Below are 20,257 nucleotides of genomic sequence, written 5' to 3'. Positions count from 1 at the left end.
ATGCATGTATAAATCCCTTCTGGTCATTAATTATCGGAATACCCAGTTCCCAGCTGACACTATAACTAAAATAAATTGTCCTATCTCCTGCAAAACTAGCTCTTCTTTCTCTCTCTCTCTCTCTCTCGCTCTCTTTCTCGCTCTCTTTCTCTCTCTCTTTCTTTCTCTCTCTCGCGCGCACACACGTTAATGTTACCTCAGACTCTATTTCTTCTTCACCTCAAATATCTGGTCCCTAAATTCTGTTCTTCTATCACTTTATTCACACTTTCTTTTCCACTCTGCTATCATTACCTAGTTTATTCCCTAGCCTAGTTTTTCCAGGACCACAGGATTATTTTTTAAATGGGAAAAGAGTAATACAGCCTCCAGTCCATATTTCCTCTACTTAGTCCCAAACACTTGTATATAATTTTGGGGTAAATTAATATCTAATCTGGGAAAGAAAAGGGAACCCATGGCACAAAACTTACTCTTCCAACACTGCAGCTTCTCTCTACTGTAGCTTAGTGCACACACTTGGATAATTTCTCTTTATCAGTTCTGGGTGCTATTGTGAGGGAAGGACATGACAAACTAGTGAATGCCCAGAGAGAGGCAACCAAGATGGTAAAGTCCTGACAATGCCATTTGATTACCAGTCGAAGTAACTGGGAATGCTGAACTGAGAGCAGTGGACTCAGGGAGTACACAGGATCATGGAAGTATAACTTCAAATATCCATGTCATTTCCTTCTCCAGCTCTTTTTACAGGTAGAAACTGAGGCAAATAGGGTCATCTAGCTCAACCCTCCTCATTTCATGGATAAAGAAGCAAATGAAAAAGTATTTATTACGAACTTACTATGTAGCAAAACACTATGCTAGGTACTGGGGACACAAACTGATGAAGAGGAAGACAGTCCTTGCTCACATTCTAATGGAAAAGATAACATACATAGGAGGTTTAAGCTACACACACCAACGGAATGGTCCACTGGTCCTAAAGGAGCAATGCCAAACCAGATGGCAATCCCTCTTCTTTAGTGTTATTTCCATTGATAAAAGCATATCCATTTCTAGTTATGAATCATGTGACAACCAAAGGCTTTGTTTTTTCTGAGTTTTCAGAAGCTGTGGCTGTGCAGAAAGCAGGGACTACAGCACCTAAAAATAGTTACCAGGTCATATCTTCACAAGGGAAGATTTCTGGGACAATGGCCTGGGTGGGAAACAGAGCCAGTGTTGGGGATGGGGGTGGTAGAGCCCTTCCCAGGATTTTAGACTGAAGCTCCTGCGTTTTCAGTAGCAGTTGGTCAGCACTGAGAGTGGTTTGACAGCCCGGAAAATGCCATATCCTACGGTGGAACACAGTAAATTTCAGAATTATCTGATATTCTGGTTAGTTTTTCTCAACTTGTTTTCTTTTATTCTTTGTAATAAGGGATGACACTCTTGAAGGGAGAAAGGCATTCACTGGAAAATGATCAATGAAAACTTATTTTTAAAAAGAAAATCAAGGAGAACTAGTGTGGCATTTGAAAAGAATCATGATGTCTAGGTTTGAGAAGAATTTTCTTTTAAATGTAAGGATGTTTCTTATTTGAGAAAATTTAATGACTACCAATAAATTCATCAATATTTATTAAGAACCGACAAAGCTGGAGATATACAGACAAAAATGAGTGCCTGCCCTCATGAAACTTATGCTGAATTGGAGGAAGCAACATATATGAGTACAAAGAAATATAAAATATATACAAATGAAGCAAAGAAGGAAGCAGGTACTTATTAAGCATCTACTACGTGCCTGGTACAGTGCTAAGTGCTTTAACAAATACCTCATTTGATCCTCACAACAAAATCCCCATTTTACCACTGAGAAAACTGAGGTAGACAGAGAGAGGCTAAGTGATGTGTCCAGAGTCATACAGCTACTATCTAGGGCCAAATGTGAACTTGGGTCTTCCTGACTCCCAATTCTAGCACTCTATTTACTGTGCCACCTAACTACCTCTAAGTAAATACAAGGTAATATGTTACAAAGTAAATGGCAAGTAATGAAGGGGACCACCTCTGCTTTTGAGGCTAAGGTAAATGAGGGGAGGTAGGAAGACTTAACCTGAGCCCTGAAAGAAACTAGGGATTCTAAGAGTTAAAGGTGAAAGGAGAAAAGTGCACTGTGGGGTGGTGGAGATGGGACTGTGCAAAGGCTCAGATACAGGAGGAATGTCATGCATGAGGCAGAATATGTGGGCTACGCTGGCTGGAACAAAGAATGGGTGAAGGAGGGTCATGGACATACTGCAAAGGGCTTTAAATACCCAACAGCAAGATTTGTATTTAATTCCAAAGACATTAGGGAGCCACTGGAAGGAACTTTCTGAGTAGAGGAGTAAACATAGTCAGACCTGGGTTTCTTTAATAAATCTTTGCCAACTGTGTTAAAAGGGAAGACATTTCAGACAAGGAGATGAGACTACTGCAGTGGCTTAGGTGAGTGAAGATGAGAATGGAACCAATGTGGTTTCTGTGTGCGTGGAGGGGCCAGGTACAAGAGATGTTCCAAAGGTAGAATCAATATCTGACAACTGATAGAATTGGAGTGAAGAGTCAAGAAGCAGTCTGGGGTCCAGATAAATGAAGCGTGGTGCTCTTGACAGAAACAAACAAGTTGAAAAGAATGGCTGATTTGGGTAAGTAGGGGTTGGGGAGAGTGCAGAATGAGTTCTAGTTTGGAAATGTTGAATTTCAGATACCTATGAAGTTTGCACTTACAAGTGTCCAATAGGTAACTGGTGACATGGGATCAAAAATGGGATCAGGATAAAGGACTAGGGACTATACAGAGAGATCTGGAAGTCATCTTGTATAGCAAGAACTAAACCTGTGGGAGCAGCTAAGATCACTGAGAATCAAGTAAGGGCTTTGGCGCATCCCCACAAGTTAGGGTGCAGAATGTGGATGACATTCAACAAAGGAGACATGGAAAAGGAGCAGTCAGACAGTCAGACAACCACAAGAGAACAATGTCATCAAAATCCAGGGAGAACTATCCAGGAGAAGAGGTTGGTCACCAGTGCCAAATGCTGCAGACAGGTCAAGAAGGATAACGGATGGGGGCGGAGCCAAGATGGCAGAGTAGAAAGACATACATACACTAGCTCTTACCCCACAGTCCATAAAATACCTGTAAAAAAATGACTCTCAACAAATTCTAGAGCAGCAGAAGCCACAGAATGACAGTGAAAGAGATTTCTAGCTCTAGGTAACCTGTAAGGCTGACAGGAAAGGTCTATTGCATGGGGCATGGAGCGGAGTGCAGCCCAGCTTTGGCCCAATGGCACCAGGAGGAACAGGACCAGAACAGGCCTTGGGGGTGGAATCCCCAGCAGCAGCAGTGGTCCTCAGATCCCTCAACCCACAAACGCCAAAGAAAGCTTCAAAGGTCAGTGAGAGGGCTTTTTCAACTGGGCAAGAAGGGAGCAGGGTCCTCCCCTAGCCCTGAACCCAGCAGCTGCCACAGCAGCAGCGTCCATTTGTGGAACTCTGCCTAAAGCACGTGGGGGAAGTGAGCAGCTGCCCTGAACCTCTGCCCTGAGTGGCAGCCCTGCCCTCTGCCTAAAGCCCCTGGAGGAATTGGGAATTGAGCAGCTGATGTGATTTTCAGCCCTGAGCACCATCCTGGGGCATGGTAGGTCTAGAGGCCACTGTGGAGAGAGAAGTCTACTACTCCCAGATTCCGGGCAGAAAAGTTTTTGGTTGCTCCCAGACCAGTACACAGGCCAGGAGAGCTGAATAAACTCCTCTCCCTTGATTGTGCCACCTTGGAGGAATTGAGAACTTACAGGTCCCCAGAGTATACCCTCCTCTTGACAAAGGAGTGAAAAGTCAAGTAACTGTATGGGAAAATGCCCCAAAAAGGGAAACAAAATAAGACTATAGAGGATTACTTTCTTGGTGAACAGGTATTTTCTTCCATCCTTTCAGATGAGGAAGAAAAATTTTTACCATCAGAGGCCTCCAAAATAAATATGCAATGGTTTCAGGACATGGAAGAATTCAAAAAGGATTCTGAAAATAAAGTAAGAGAGGTGGAGGAAAAATTGGGAAGACAAATGAGAGAGATGCAAGAAAATCATCAACAGCTTGCTAAATGAGACCCCAAAAAATGCTGAAGAAAATAATACCTTTAAAAACAGGCAAACTCAATTGGAAAAAGAGGTACAAAAAGCCAATGAGAATCAGCCAAATGGAAAAGGAGGTTCAAAAGTTCACTAAAGAAAAAAGTTCTTTAAAAATGAGAATGGAGCAGATGGAAGCTAATGACTTTATGAGAAACCAAGAAATTACAAAACAAAATCAAAAGAATGGAAAAATAGAAGGAAATGTGAAATATCTCACTAGAAAAACAACTGACCTGGAAAACAGATCCAGGAGAAACAATCCAAAAATTATGGGACTACCTGAAAATCATGATCAAAAAAAAGAGCCCAGACATCATCTTTCATGAAATTATCAAGGAAAACTGTCCTGATATTCTACAATCAGAGGGCAAAATCAATATTGAAAGAATCCACCAATCACCTCCTGAAAGAGATCCAAAAAGAGAAACTCCTAGGAATACTGTAACCAAATTCCAGAGTTCCCAGGTCAAGGAGAAAATATTGCAAGCAGCTAGAAAGAAACAATTGTATTGTGGAAATACAATCAGGATAACACAGGATCTGGCAGCTTCTACATTAAGGGATCGAAGGGTGTGGAATATGATATTCCAGAAGTCAAAGGAGCTGGGATTAAAACCAAGAATCACCTACCCAGCAAAGCTGAGTATAATACTTCAGGGGAAAAAATGGTCATTCAATGATATAGAGGACTTTCAAGCATTCTTGCTGAAAAGATCAGAACTGAAGAGAAAATCTGACTTTCAAACATCAGAATCAAGAGAAGTACGAAAAGGTAAACAGGAAAGAAATCATAAAGGACTTTCTAAAGTTGAAAACTGTTTACATTCCTACATGGAAAGATAATATTTCTAACTCTTGAGATTTTTCTCAGCATTTGGGTAGTTGGAGGGATTATACACACACACACACACACACACACAGAACACAGGCTGAGTTGAATAAGAAGGGATGATACCTAAAAAAATAAACTTAAGGGGTGAGAGAGGAATATATTGGGAGGGGAAAGGGAGAAATGGAATGGGACAAATTATCACTCATAAAAGAGGCAAGGAAAAGCTATTTCAACGAAGGAGAAAAGGGAGGAGGTAAGAGGGAAAAAGTGAAGCTTACTCTCCTCACATTTGGCTTAAGAAGGGAAAAACATGCTCACTCAATTTGGTATGAAAATCTATCTTACACTACAGGAAAGTAGGGGAAAAGAGGGCAAGTGCGGTGAGGGGGATGATAGAAGGGAGGGCAAATGGAAGGGAGTAATTAGAAGTAAACACTTTTGGGGAGGGACAAGGTCAAGTGAGAGAATAGAATAAATGGGTGGCAGGATAGGATGGAGGGAAATATAGTTAGTCTTACACAATACGTCTATTTTGGAAGTCTTTTGCAAAACTACACATATATGGCCTATATTGAATTGCTTGCCTTCTCAGTGGGGATGGGTGGGGAGGGAGGAAGAGACAGAAGTTGGAATTCAAAGTATTAGAAACGAATGTTGAGAATTGTTTTTGCATACAACTGGGAAATAAGAAATACAGGTAATGGGGTATAGAAATCTATCTTGCACTACAAGAAAAGAGAGAAGATGGGGACAAGGGAAGGGTGGAATGTGATAGAAGAGAGGCAGATTGGGGAAGGGGTAATCAGAATGCAAGGCGTTATGGGGTGGGAGGAGGGGAGAGATGGGGAGAAAATTGGGAACTCAAAATTTTCAGGAAATGAATGTGGAAAACAAAATAAATAAACACTAAAAAAAAGGATAATGGACTGAGCAGAAGTCATTAGACTTGCTAATTATGGAATTACTAGGAACTTTAGAGAAAGCATTTTCAGCTGCATTGGTCTGGAGGGCAGGAAGCAACAGGCTAGGAATAAGAAGAGAGAAAGTAAGGCCAACAAGTGTATATAGCTTTTTTTCTAGGCATATTTGTACAAGGAAGTACATATAAAAATAGGAAGAGATATGAGATCAAGTCAGATTGATTTTATTTTCCTGCATCAAACACTCATAACCAGTGGGGAAATCAATTCAACAACTCAAGAAACATTAAGTTTGTATTATGTTTAAGGCACTATTCTAGGCACTGGGTTACAAAGAGGAAAAAGTAGCCCCTGCCCTCCTAGGAAGTAATGATATAATATGTATGCAAACAAGTATGATACAGTGTAGACTACCTAAGGTAAAGATTTATTAAAAATTTGTACAGAATGAGATACAAATTTTTGGATATAACCAATATCCAAATTCATTTTGTTTAACTATGCTTATTTGTTACAAAGAACTTTTTTTTTGAGGGGAGGGAAGAGAAAAAAATAAATGCTTAAATGTAAAAGATAAAAGCATATAAAAACATTTTTCTAAAAATATCAAGAAATTTTTTTCTAAGTGACTTATATACAATAATCTAATGAAAAGAAATGAAAAAAAACAAAATTCATATTTGGTAGTGCGTCTGCTAAAGCAGGGGTGGGGAAACCCTCAAGTGTGACCCTTTGACAGAATCCTTAAGGGCCTAGAAGGTCCCAGGTAGCCTTGAGGTCACAGGTTCCCCAGTCCTATGCTAAAGATTTTTCTCTAGATGAACAGTTCTTAAACTGCTTTGTAACATGAATCTTCTGTTAGTCTCATGAAGCCTATGGACTCCCTTCTCAGAGTAATGTTTTTCTAAAAGACATAAAACAAAACACATAAGATTACAAAGAGTAACCAAGTTGTTTTTAATAATCATAGCAATAGCTACAATTCATACGGCACCCTTTCCATGTTAACTCATTTGACCCTTCCAACAACCCTGTGATACAGGTGCTATTATTATTTCCATCTTAGAGATGAGGAAGGCAGCTAGGTGGCACAGTGAATAGATCTGGGTCTGCAGTCAGGAACACCTTGGTTCAAATCCAGCCTCAGACACTAACTGTGTGACCCTGGGCAAGTCATTTAACGCTGCCTGACTCAATGTCCTCATCTGTAAAATAAGCTAGAGAAGGAAATGGCAAAATACTTCAATATTTCTGACAAAAAAAAACCTCAAATGGAGTCACAAAGAGACAAACATGACTGAATAATGAATAAACAACAAGAGGCTTAGAAGTGAAGGGACTTGTGGCTAATAAGAATCTTTAAAAAAAAATCTGAAAAATCAAACTCAGATCTTCCTGACATCAATTTCAACAATTTAGTCATTACACCACCTACTTGAAAACTGATAAAGATACAACTATTTTGGATGAATCACTGCCTGTTCAGAGCCAGTAACCATGACTTTCTTGGTCAGCACCTGTTGATTTTGATGACTAGGGAAATCTGGTCAACTAAACTCCCTATAGCTTCTGCAATATAGTCTTAGAAAGCTGCCTATGGTACTGAAAACTTAAGTTACTCTCCTCTGTTCAGCCAACCAGGATATGTCAGAGGAAGAACCTGTGTCCACTACACCATGCTGCAATGAAAAGAGACTCCATATTAAATAAACAAATACTTTAGTATTCAGTGACTTCAATACAAAGCAGATAATAGAAGAGAAAGGTGGAAATACAGTAAAAGCATTGTTCTGCAGTAAGAAAGTAAAAAGGTCAAACACTTGAACTATTCAAAAATCTGCTGCATATAAATATGCATACAATGACTTTTTTCACTAAGGAGAATTAGGAATCACTGTGCATAGTAAGCACTTAATAAAAATAATGAAATTCACTGGCTTTTTTTTTTAACAGAAACAACTGCTTACTGATGTGGAAATCATCTTTGTACAGTCAGACAACAAACTTCTTAGAGCAAAGAAAAATCAGTATCAAATTATAAGACTATGACAGGATAACAGTATAGATCACCAGACTAACAGTCAGGAAGACCAGAGTTCAAATCCAGCCCCCAGACAAGTTACTTAGCCTCGGTTTACCTCAGTTTCCTCATCTGTAAAATGGGGATAGTAACAGTACCTCCTTTGCAGAGGTGTGAAGGTCAAATGAAATAATAACTGTAAAGTGCTTAACACAGTGCCTGGCCTAAGTTATATGAATGCAATTATTATTATACTTGGTTGCCCCATCTTTCCACTTCGCAAGGAAGGTCAAGTATTTTTTGACAGAAGATGTTTCTAGACTCTTGGTCTCTTTATTGTGCTAACTGATTTATAACAGTTAAACTTCTTTAGGAAAGGTTAAGAGTCTAATTTAATATATTCTCCTTTCCTAATTTTCCATTTTTGGAGGGCATCAGAATAACTGCATAGAGTTGCTTTATTGGAATACTGTTCTCTCCACTTCAATCCATTCTCCATTCAGCCATTAAAGTAATTTTCCCAAAGTGCGTGACTAATCATGCCACCCCCAAAACTCAATAAATTCTAGCGGCTTCCTTTGACCCCTCAAGATCAAGTACAAAATTCTCTGCATCACATTCAAAGCTCTTCATAACCTAACCCCCTCAACCTTTCCAGTCTTCTTATACCTTACTCCCTGGCACATATTCTTTGATCCAATGACATTAGTCTCACTGTTCCCAACCTATCTCTCAGCTACAGTCATTTTCTCTGTCTGTTCTCTATGTCTGGAATGCTCTCCCTTCTTCATCTCTGTTTACCACCCAAAACCTCTTAATTCTAGTGCCTTCCCTCTGCTAATTATTTCCTATTTTTCCTGAATATAGCTTGTCTGAATTTTTTTGTTATTTGTGTGTAGTCTCTACCATTAGACTGTCAGCTCCCTGAAAGCAGGCACACCGTCTTTTGCAGCTCTTTGTATCCCGAGTGCTTAGAAAATTAAGACTGTTACATAGTATATGCTTATTAAATATTTACTGACTGAAAAGGAAAAAATAATCTTAAAATCATCCATGAACTCAGGCAGAAGAAAATTCAGTCAAAAATCTAGAGCATAAGTAGATAAAATCAACAGAAAAGATAAAAAATCACATGGAAAGATGAATAACAAGACTTTAAAAGTTTGTTAATGATATCTTTAAGTAAATATTGTAAGTCAAAAAACAGCAGAATGTTCCAGAATGGTTCAAAGAGATATTATTATAACCTTGAGAGAAGAATTTTGATGAGAACGAAATGCATAATTTATGGTCGGTGCAGTAGAAATAATTAGAACAGAAAAACCTGAATCCTCAGTGGCAAAGAGAAGCAAAAGAGAGGAAAACAGATTGGAAATACAAACATGATGAGGTGAAAGACAATCTAGAAGAAGAGAAAGGAAAAGCAAAAATGTTCAAAGAACACGATTTCTCTACAAGCAAAACATACTGCTCTCAAAGTCAACTTAAGGACTGCAAGTCTCCCAGAAGAACTAGTCAAAAAACTTGAATATAACAATGAAAGATTAACTATAAGAAAACTGCCTAAACCTGTGAATACAAACAACAAAGCATCAATAAGGCAGCTAAATGGTACAGTGAATCAAGTGCTGAACTTGGACAGGGAGTTCAAATTTGCATTCAGACAGCTTATGAATAGTTGTGTGACCCCTGGGCAAGTCACTGAACTTCTGCCTCAGCTTTCTCACCGTAAAAAGAGGATAATAACAGCACCTATTTCACAGGGTTGTTTTGAAGATCAAATGAAATACCTGTAAAGCACTTAAAACTCTGGCACAGAGTAGGCACTTTATAAATACTCATTCTCTTCAACAATCAAAAGAACACACAAAGCATCTCCAGCAAACAAAACAAACCTACCTAATGTTTCAAAGTCCAAGGCACAGAGTGTTTAGATTTCAAAATTCCAATTATAAACAACAAATTCCGCAAGAATCCAGTAGGAAAACCTTAAAACATAAAGAAAAGCAAATTTGAATAACCCCAAAAACTATTCTATACCTACTAGTAATCACAAAAGGAAGAGAATAAGGTATACTGAAAAACAAAGGAACCAAAGATGCGACCGAAAATGATGTATGTCCTACAAACCTGAGTCTAATCATCAATGAAAAAAGGGCTTCAATAAAAGAGAGACACTTGAAGTATTCTTGCAAGAAAATGTTTTTTTAAAAATTTATTTGTGAACAGATTTTTTTGACCTACAAATATCACAAACAGAAAAAGAAGAAAAGACCATAATTACAACTACCAAACAAAGCAAAAAACAACGTATCTAGATTCTAGAGACTATTAAAAGAAAAAAAAGATTAAAAAACTAAAAAGAAAAAGATACTGGGTTAAAAAAAATAACAGAGCTCATTAAAAGATTTCTTTCTAATGTCAACAAAGAAATGAAGATGAAAGAGAAATGTAAAGAAACAGGAGAGGTGACGGTGGAAGAGCAGACCTGAATCAACATAGACCCAGCTACTGCTCCTCCTGGATCAATATATTTTGTGGAACTAAACTGCACAATGAAGAGAGTACATGAATGGGAAGAGTGAAGGTGGAGGATTGAGCAGAATGCGTGCTATATCCTAGTCAAGTCCATGGTAAACAAAGAAAGGGAAATAATTCTTGTGGACTTTGAGCAGGAGGAAAAGGGGCTACTGGAAAATGGGTGAAGCAGCAAAGACAGGGAGGATTAGAATTAGGGGGAGAAAGAAAAGGAGACATCTCAATGGAATGAGGAATAAACTTGAGTGAGGGGAAAATGGAGACCTTACCATGAATTTAACCTGCAATGATTTGGTGCACAGACATATTAGCCTCTTGCCTCAAGAGAAAAATCAGCATCTGAGGGCAACTGACATAGAACGGTGGGATTTATGGATCCTGGGAGCAGATTTTATGACAAATAGAAAAGAAAATGATCATGTGGTAAGGCAGGAGGTAGAACTGGACCAAACAACTGGAACATGAGAAAATGTGAGGAAAATTCTACCATGGGACACTACTTCTGTTCTCATTACCTCCTTCAGGAATTTATACTTCTAAGAATGAAGTGCACCAGAAAAAAAGAATGAGGGAAGAAAATCTATAAGGCAGTAATACAGAAATTGTTTAGAAGAATGCACATAAATTTGGTATTTTAGAAGTTCTGATTCCATGAGGAACACAAAGGCACTAAAGAAGGAATAAATCTAAAGACCATGAATCAAAGAATAAAAGTTTATTACAGACAGAAAAGGAAAAAAGAAGGTTAATGAAGAGATCACTGTAAAAGAAATCCTTTTTAGAAAAAAGACAAGAAAAGAGGTTGGAGAAGAGAGGAGGAAGGATTTTGAATTAAACTCCTAGCTGAGAAAAAGGGAGAAAGTTAGAAAGAACTATATAACTAAATGGAACAAGGAAAAAAGGAATAAATAAATGAACTAAATCCTCAGAACTAGGGGGAGAAGACCAAGATGGAGGTAAAAGGAAGAGTACCAGTGGGAATAAGGTTTTCTTAAAAGCACATTATGCAAAAATAATTGTAGGAACAAAATATAATCTTAAAAGAGGAAGTAAAACAACAAAAAAAAGTCACAAATTTTTTTTATAGAGCTATTAAAGACAGAGCATAAAACCTGCAATTTTAATAAAATCTTGCTAATATTTAATATATACTTTCAGGGATCCCTGAACTCAATAATATGGATACTGCAACCTATCCACATTCCCTCTGTAATTCTTGTCCAGATTCTCCCTCCCATAAATCATCCAAAGAGGTTCTAATGCACTGGAAGCATCTCCTCTGAGAATTTACCATTCATTAGATACTTTGGGCTAGCTCTCTGTTGTCCTTTACTCTAGTTTCATATAACCAATTCACTTCCTTTCTTGACTATTAATTTCACGAATGATTCTTTTTAGGCCACTTCTTGCAGGCAAGTCATCAAGCACAATACGCTAAAGCCTTCTTATACCCACAGTGATAATGACAATGACTAACAATAACAACATCTCCCATTTCTATTCTACTTTAAGGTTTGCAAACTGCTTCACAAACATGATCACACTTTATCTTCACAACAAGTCTAATAAGCAGGTGCTACTTAGCATCATACTATCTCCATTTTGCAAATGTAAAAAAGAAAAAAGAGGCTTCATGAGGTTAAGTGACTTGCCCAGGGTCACACAGCTGGGAAGTATCAAAAGCTGGACTTGAACTAAGGTCTTCCTGCCTCCAGCTCCAGTGTTCTAATCCACTGCAATACTAATTCTCTGAAGACTGTGCTGTTTGGTGACTTGTAACCATATAGCACATGTGGAAAAAACAAAACAAAACAAAAAACTTGTCTTAAAAATAAGACTTTTTTCTGTCAAGGAGCCATTTAGGACAGTTTGAGCAGGAGGAAATGCAATTTCATAAATGAAACTCAAACCAATCTCATTCTCCTATTCAATTTTGAGACTAGCTCATTGTCTAACTGCAGTGCCCATCCAAAATATGATTAATAATCAATTAACTCAGTGGACTGCACAGCCAATGTACCAACAGGCATTTCCTTATCCATTTAGTTTTTCTGGTGTGGATTGTTAGGCCAACCTTTATTAAGGAGCTATGACTCTCACTGAGGAGGCTCTGTAGCTTTCTCATGGTTGATACAGTCGGCATAACACCATCCACAAATAGAAACACCCAGAGAACCTCACCGTCTATAGGGAATCCCTCTTCAATTTGACCTATGGCAAATACACTAAGTGAGCAAGTTATCCTATTTTTGCTTAGCCTGAGGTTGCTAATAATAAGAGTGCTGAAGAAAATTATCACTGTGATACATCTATCAAGGAATCAATAGGATTTTAAGTACAGCCTCTGTCTGCTTTAGATTACTTCTGCTCTCCAAGGACAAGTCTACATAAAAAAAAAAAAAAGGATACGTATTTGTAGGTTAGCCATTAGATGACTAGTTCTAGAATCCATGACATACCATGAAAAAAAAGTTTATATACTAAATAGAAAATCATCATCTAACAGTTTATAATATATATTATAGTATGTAGTATATAATAATAGTTTATCCTATTACTTGAGAAGAGACAATATTGGTCTTGTATTGTGATAAACTATAAAAAAAAAATAAGGGTCTAGTCAACTTAAAAAGTGAACTGCCAAACAGTATCATTCACAGAAAACATGGAGGGAATACAGGACAATGCAGCATCTAAGAATTCAAATCTAGGAATTTTAACATAACAATCTAATCTCCTCTCAACAAGTAAAATTTTCTTTAGGTTCTGAAGGAAAATCACCCAATTTTCCCCTCCTATAATATCTAATTTCATTTTTGTCTACCTTCCACTTAATTTTCATGACAAAATGACAGCTATTTCCTCAAAAAACAATGGAGGGGAGAGTAAAGGAATGGCTTGCTGACCTTTACCCAGTTTGTTTTTCTATAACAAGATGAAAAAAATTCTAACATTTACAATGTTAATAAAAATATATGATTGGACCACTCATGTGAATCTAGCAGACTGCAAACTATCCTTTAATATATGATGTTCAAGCCAAACATTTTTATGAAGCCTCCTGATGTCAGTTACTACTCTTATCATATAAGCAACTTTCAACTCAATTTAACAAATACTAACCCCCTCAGTCAAGTATTACTAGTCTCTTAAGTTTACCAATAATTTGTTGAATAATATCTTAATCTCCACTCCTCATCAAAACTAAAATCTATAGCCAACAAATTGGTTATACGAACAACTTATGACAGCAAAAGCCAAGAGAACAGGCATTAGCAGAGATGTGGAACGTACTGCATCTAGCTAAAGAAAAAAAAAAAAGGAAATCATAAACTCCACGAGGAATAAAGCTTAGTGTAGGAAAAGTTTAGACTTATGAATCTAAGGGAAGATACATAATATTTTAAGAAAAGAATGGACCAAACTACCAGTTATATGACCAAGAACTCAAAAAATAACTAAACTGGAAGGAAGTAAATCCTGATTGCTATGAGAAAATGAGATGTCACCTGTTTTCTGTGGTGGGTTTGACTTTGTTAGAGAAAAATTGTCAATGGCATTAAAGTTAAGAATTTAGTCTTTATATAGGCTGGTTATGTTTAATCTGTTTTATAGCTATTATTAATCCCATCGCATAAATAGGTACCAGTTCATAAGGAGGATCAGAAGGTCTACCCAACATATAGGAATTTTTTTCTGTCTTTTAATTTCAATACAAGAATGACAGAGAAATGTAGCAGAGAAAGAACATGCTCAGATCCAGGACATCCTGGGTTCAAGTCCCACTACTGACACATAGTGACTGTGTGACTCTGGGTAGGTCACTCAACGTCTTTCAATGTATAGGCAACTACAGTGGTCAGCTGCAGAGGTGCCAACATTAATTGGAAGAGGGAGTGTTTTATGCAAATGAATCAAGGTCCAGTCCTTATCTCCTGTCCCTACAACAATCAGATCATATCTTATCCCTTGCTCATGTATATAACTCACTCACCTTCTCTTCTTCTGGTCATAAATGTTTTTGATGTTTTCTTATAAGGCGATTAACAAACCCAAGTTAAAATGAGCAACATACCACAGTCTACTTACACCCTTTGTGTTGTCTTTCCATTGTGCTTTAGATAACCTGCAATTTGGATTATTCAGTAATTGTGGGGTGCTAGGATTCAGAGACACATCAGCAGGAGAATATTGGGAGTGGAATCCAGCTCATTCTGTCTGGAAGTACCAAAATATATACGCATGCACTAATTCAATAGGCTCTCTAACCAAGTGTCTCTCATAATGAAGACAATCTGAATTCTTTATTTACTTGGTTTTTCCTTCATGAATTCTAGGCTAATTATTTTGTGCTGTTATGAATCTCACTGAGGTAACTCTATGGTGCACTGTTGCTCAAAGCAACTGGTGCAAACTTATCTGGCCTCAGACACTTACTACAGTGTGACTTAACCCTGTTTGCCTCAGTTCTTCATTTGTAAAATGAGCAGGAGAAGGAAATGACAAACCACTCCAGTATCTTTGCTAAGAAAACTCCAAATGGGGTCACAAAGAGCTGGACATGACTGAAAAACAAAACCTCAGCAAATGTTCATAAACAATTCTTAAATACTTAATGAGATAGTCAAGCAGATAAGATAGGTTGGTAATTAATGTTTTCTTGGTAACTCCCTTTTTGGGTAATAATACCATCTGTCATTTTTTTCCATTTCTTTAGGATCTCTCTGCAATAAAGATATACTGAAAATAAATTCCTGAATATCTTGAAATTTGTGTGATAATCTATACATTACAGGAGAGTTCTGAAGTCAAAACTTTTAGAATCATTCAATCTAGCACTAGACATTCAACCAAACATATACAAAAATTAACATTTCACATGCCTTTAGAAAAGAAAAACAAGGGGAAAATGGAGTCCACACTATGAAACCACCACTACCACTGCTGCTACTATTACTACCACCACCACCTTTCATATAGCACCTACTACGTGTCAGATACCTTCTGCACTGTGCTACTAGCCACCAGTGAAGAAAAGGAAGAACTATATCATCTTAAAGAAGGATCTGTACTTAAATAAAAATGGCAGTCATCATCTTTTCTTGGCAATTCCATCAAAACAAAAACCACAACCCTTGTAAGAAAAAAGCAATCAACCAAAACAAATCTACATATCTGCCATGTGAAAAAGTTATTCTCTATCTTGAATCTCTCATCCCTATGTCAGGAGGTGGGTAACATGCTTCCAGATCAGTTCTCTGAAGTTGTGGTTAGTCACTGCCTTCATCAGAATGTTTAAGTCTTTCCAAGGTGTTTTCCAATTGATAAATACCTAGCTAAGTTTCTCTGAAATCATCCCATTCATAATTTCTTAGGGAACAATAATATACCATTTTATTCATACCACAATTTTTTCAACTGTTCCCCAGTTCTCTCCTGGGGAGAGTGCTACCATAAATATTTTTGTATGTAAGCCATTTCCTTCTTTTTTTAATCTTTTTTTAATCTCTTTGGAGTAATAATCTTAGGAGTAGCATTGTTGGGTCAAAAGGTATAAAAAATTTGGTGAATTTTGTGTGATTCAAAATTACTTTTGGTACTAGACTGACCAATTCATAGTGCCATCAACAGTGAGCCTGTATTCCCACAGCTCCCATCAACAAATGCCACTTTCATTACATGGAAATCCATGTATCTGGCTCAATCAATTTTCAAAGAGTCTGTTACTTGAGTTAATTTCTGTACATTCTGTACTCACCTGTTTATATCCATTACTCTTTCCTCTTAGAAGGGGGGCTCTTAACCTAGACAGACTCTTCAGAGGGTCTATAAACTTAAATGGCAAGAAAAACACATTATTTCTTTTGCCTCTTCTGTGTTCCCAGCACAGTGCCTGGTACACTGTAGGCACTTAATAAATGTTTACTTACTGACTAGTCTTTGCTAGAACATTTCCATGCGCTGCACAATCCTGGGTCAGGGTTTTCTGGTTGACCCCCCTTGCCTCTTGCCCACAGAGTTCTGGTTACCTCTTTGCGGAGACCTAGGCTGGCAATACGTATCCACTGAAGTTTCTTCTTGGATTTCTTAATCATTTCTCAATTTGGTGTTCTAATTCTTATCCTTGATGGAATAGTTATTAGAGCTGGAATTTTCCGCTTCCTTTCACTCTACTACCTTGAAAATAACTCTCCTGGCACACTACTTCTAACAAAGCTCTATAGCTAATGCTGTCTCTTCCATGACAGAGATAGGTCTATTCAAGGCCTTAGACAAAACTGCCCATAATTTCTAGTGGTTTGGACTGAAATAACATTAGCTGAAATGTCTAGCTGTACGAAGTGTGTGCCAAGGCCTCAAATGCAGTATGCTAGCCTGAAATCTTTCTGTAACCTTTAGGAAACTGCCACTTAACCTCAACTGGAGTTAGTAGTAAAACTATATTTCAACACTTATTTGCTCCAGCTCAAGAGAGCAATGACATTTAAGTAAAGGTAATTGTCCCAACCAAGATGATTTCATCTCTCCTAAGTGCCAAAACTGTACCCTAGTTGATGCTGTCCATCTACTCCTGAAAGAACCAGTTGGCGTCTACACCTGTCTCTCACATATAACCTCTGATTGGGAGCCACTCCACCTCACATTTTAGACTACTTTAATCACATCTATTCAGATGAACAGTCACCTTTCCACATCACATCACACCTAATTCAATGTATGACCAGAAATAAACGCTGAAATAGGATCTTCTGCATGATAATCTGTATCATATGGAGGGCTGTGCTGCCTTATTTCCCATTTTCAAAATGCTTTATAATAATTCAGTCCACCTATTTCACATATCCTTATCAGTGAGTTAGAAGATATAGTCCAACTCTTTCATTTTATATATGAGTAAAATGAGTTCAAGAGATATTAAATAACCTGCCTAAAGCAATATTTTCCCCTTTATCAGAGTGCCTGCCATCAATAACATGATGGTGACTCATAGCATATATCCTACCCTTCAAGCAACCAGTGGCATTCAAATAGGGGGCTGAATATCAAATTCTTGCAAAGCCCTTGGAAATCAGCCAGCCTGTGTATCTACTTGCAATATTCACACTAACGGATCTTTGAAAAAATTGGGGGAAAAGGCAATGGATCAATGGTTCTTTTGCCTAGCAAACCAGGTTTCCTCACTCCGTATTTATCCTTCTGTGAGCCACTGATCTTTGCGATGACAGTCTCACAACATTCATAGCCTACACCATTGTTGCTTGTGAATGAGAATATAGTATGCACAATAACCAAAATTAAAATAACTAAAAACAGGAAAAGATGTAGGTCTGCAGAGAGGACATGGGAGCCAGGACACAACTTACACAGCTCAGAACTAGTACTAGTCTCTAACACCACCTCATAAACCATGGCCTTCACACCTAGGAAGATAATCTTAGGACCTTTTCTAAGTTTCCAATTCAAAGGGAAAAGAAACAGGCCTCAAGCTAGGGGAATATTAATATACTTTTAGAATAAAAAATCCTAACCTCTAAGTAATATCTAGATACAGGGGTGGGGAACCTGCAGTCTCAAGGCCACATGTGACCTTCTAGGTCCTTGGGTGTGGTCTTTTGACTGAGTCCAAGTTTTATAGAACAACTCCTTTTATTATGGGGATTTGTTCTCTGAAATTTGGGTTCAGTTGAAGGACTATACTTGAGGACCTAGAGGGCCACATGTGGTCTCAAGGCCACAGGTTCCCTATTCTTGATAGAATTTTGTCCAGAGTGTTGTGTCTCTACATATTCTAGCTTCTTAATCATCAATACGCTCTCTAAAACTTTGAATTTTCTGTTTTTAAACTCTCTTAGGGAAACTAGCTATCTGAAGGCACCTGTATATATAACCATGGCCTGCCCTGTGGAAAATCCACAATTTCCCATTTTCCATATTCATGTCCCCTTAATTAAAAATCCACTCCCAAAGAGTACTATCTAGCCATCCTCCCTGCCCCTGCCCTTCCCTCCCACAAGAATTTCCTAAATACACTCCATGCCAAGTTTCTATCAGGGAGTGTACAACAATGGTTTCATATAAACAGAGCTGAAGCAGAAGGAAATATAAATGTTGACAGGTACAGAAATTTCACAAAGATAATCCGCAGTCAACAATTTTCTGAAAAATGGCAAATTTCAAAATATAGAAAACTTTACCTGGTTCCAATTTTATTACTTTAATTGCTGCCAGTTCACCAGTGTTAACATTTCGAGCCTAAGAAAGAAGGGAAAAAAAGTTTTAAAGTTTTATTTAAAGGTCATATTGAAAGTTTTAAAGTTTTACTTAAAGGTTATATTGGGTTAACATTTGATTCTTCAGCTATCTGATAAATAAGTCACAGTATGATAGTTTACATTTCAAAATGCAATAGCAAAATTGTGAAACTCTTTGCTAATTTAATTTATTCATGGTTTAAATCAGATCCCTTAGAACCATGGTAAGGCCAGTTAGGATAAATTTCGACTAGATGATGACACTAAAAAATAATTCTATGTCAAAGAAAGGTCCTATATATGTATGAAAGTACAGTGCTTTTGGGAACAACAAACAAAATTAAAAACAAAGTAGGCATTTATATTAATGGGGAAATAGCTAAACAAATTATGGCACATGAATGTAACAAAATGCTACTTTACTGTCAGAAATAATAAATATGAAGAATTCAGAAAAACCTGGGAAGACAAATTGACATGTATACAGTAAGCATAATATAAAATAAAATGAAAATTAGTCTTAAAAATCATGATACATGGTCTAATATTAGTGAACTAGAAGATAAATATGAAGACTACATAGATGACAAGACTGATATGAACAGATACAAACTGAAGTAAGCAGAACGAGGAAAATAACAGGTATAACAAGGTGAAGAGAAAGTTCAGCTACACCCAAAAGAAACAATGCTGCGTGATTATAATGTCTCCCTTCACTGTAGAGGTATATGGCTATGGGTGTGGCCAATACTTTAGCTTGCTTTGTTCAACTGCGTTTTCCTCCCTTAAGCTTTTATCAAAGGAAGGTTCACCTGCCAGGGTAGGGTGAAAAAGGAACATCTGAAAATAAGTATGATGTAAAAACAAAAATAGTTTTTTTAAAGAAAAAAATCCTAGAATATAAGTAGCTAGTTGTTGCATAAATGTAAAATCAGAATGGGCACCTTGCACATTTGAAAATATATATAATCTGGCAACTACCTAGAAAGGTATCCTCAGATGAAAAAGTACGAGAATTTATTAAACACCCATTATGTGCCAGTTACTGTGCTAAACACTGGGAATACCAAAAGGCAAAAAATCAGTCCCTGTTCTCAAGAGCTCACAGTCTAACAGGAGACACAACATGTAAACAACTATGAATAAACAAGATACTGAGAAGATAAATTAGAGATAAGCAACAGAGGAAAGACACCAGTACAGAAGGGGACCAGAAAAGTCTTCTTCCAGAAGGCAGGGTTTTAGCTGAGACATGAAGGAAGCCAGAGAAGGCAGAGGTGAGGAGGAAAAGAAAGGATTCCAGGCCTTGGGAAAAACCAGTGAAAACTCCCAGTGGCAAGATGGAATGTGTAAGGAAAAGCAAGGAGGGCACAATTACTAAATTAGAGTATGCAGAAGGGGGAAAGGTAGGAAGGGGTCAGATTGTGAAGGAATTTAAAGGACAAAGAAAGGATTTTATATTTGATCTTGGAGGCACTAGGGAGTCAATGGAATTTATTCAATATGTGAGTGACAGTAGACCTATGCTT

At 37.5% G+C, this 20,257-nt stretch overlaps 1 protein-coding gene across 5 annotated transcripts in view; it reads right to left on the bottom strand.

Moving 5' to 3' along the window:
* MAP4K3 (mitogen-activated protein kinase kinase kinase kinase 3) overlaps positions 1-20,257 on the bottom strand; it is a 191,158-nt gene that overhangs the window by 121,088 nt on the left and 49,813 nt on the right. For 4 of the 5 annotated variants that reach the window (XM_072635804.1, XM_072635807.1, XM_072635806.1 and 1 more), the window contains exon 2: positions 18,672-18,729. The exons of the other annotated variant lie outside the window; for it this stretch is intronic. In XM_072635804.1, the coding sequence (XP_072491905.1) occupies positions 18,672-18,729 (58 nt within the window). The remainder of the gene's footprint in view (positions 1-18,671; positions 18,730-20,257) is intronic. 5 annotated transcript variants of the gene reach the window in all.

Source organism: Notamacropus eugenii, chromosome 1 (genome assembly GCF_028372415.1).
Source record: "Notamacropus eugenii isolate mMacEug1 chromosome 1, mMacEug1.pri_v2, whole genome shotgun sequence".
NCBI classification, from domain to species: Eukaryota; Metazoa; Chordata; class Mammalia; order Diprotodontia; family Macropodidae; genus Notamacropus; species Notamacropus eugenii.
This window is presented reverse-complemented; position numbering and strand designations above follow the sequence as displayed.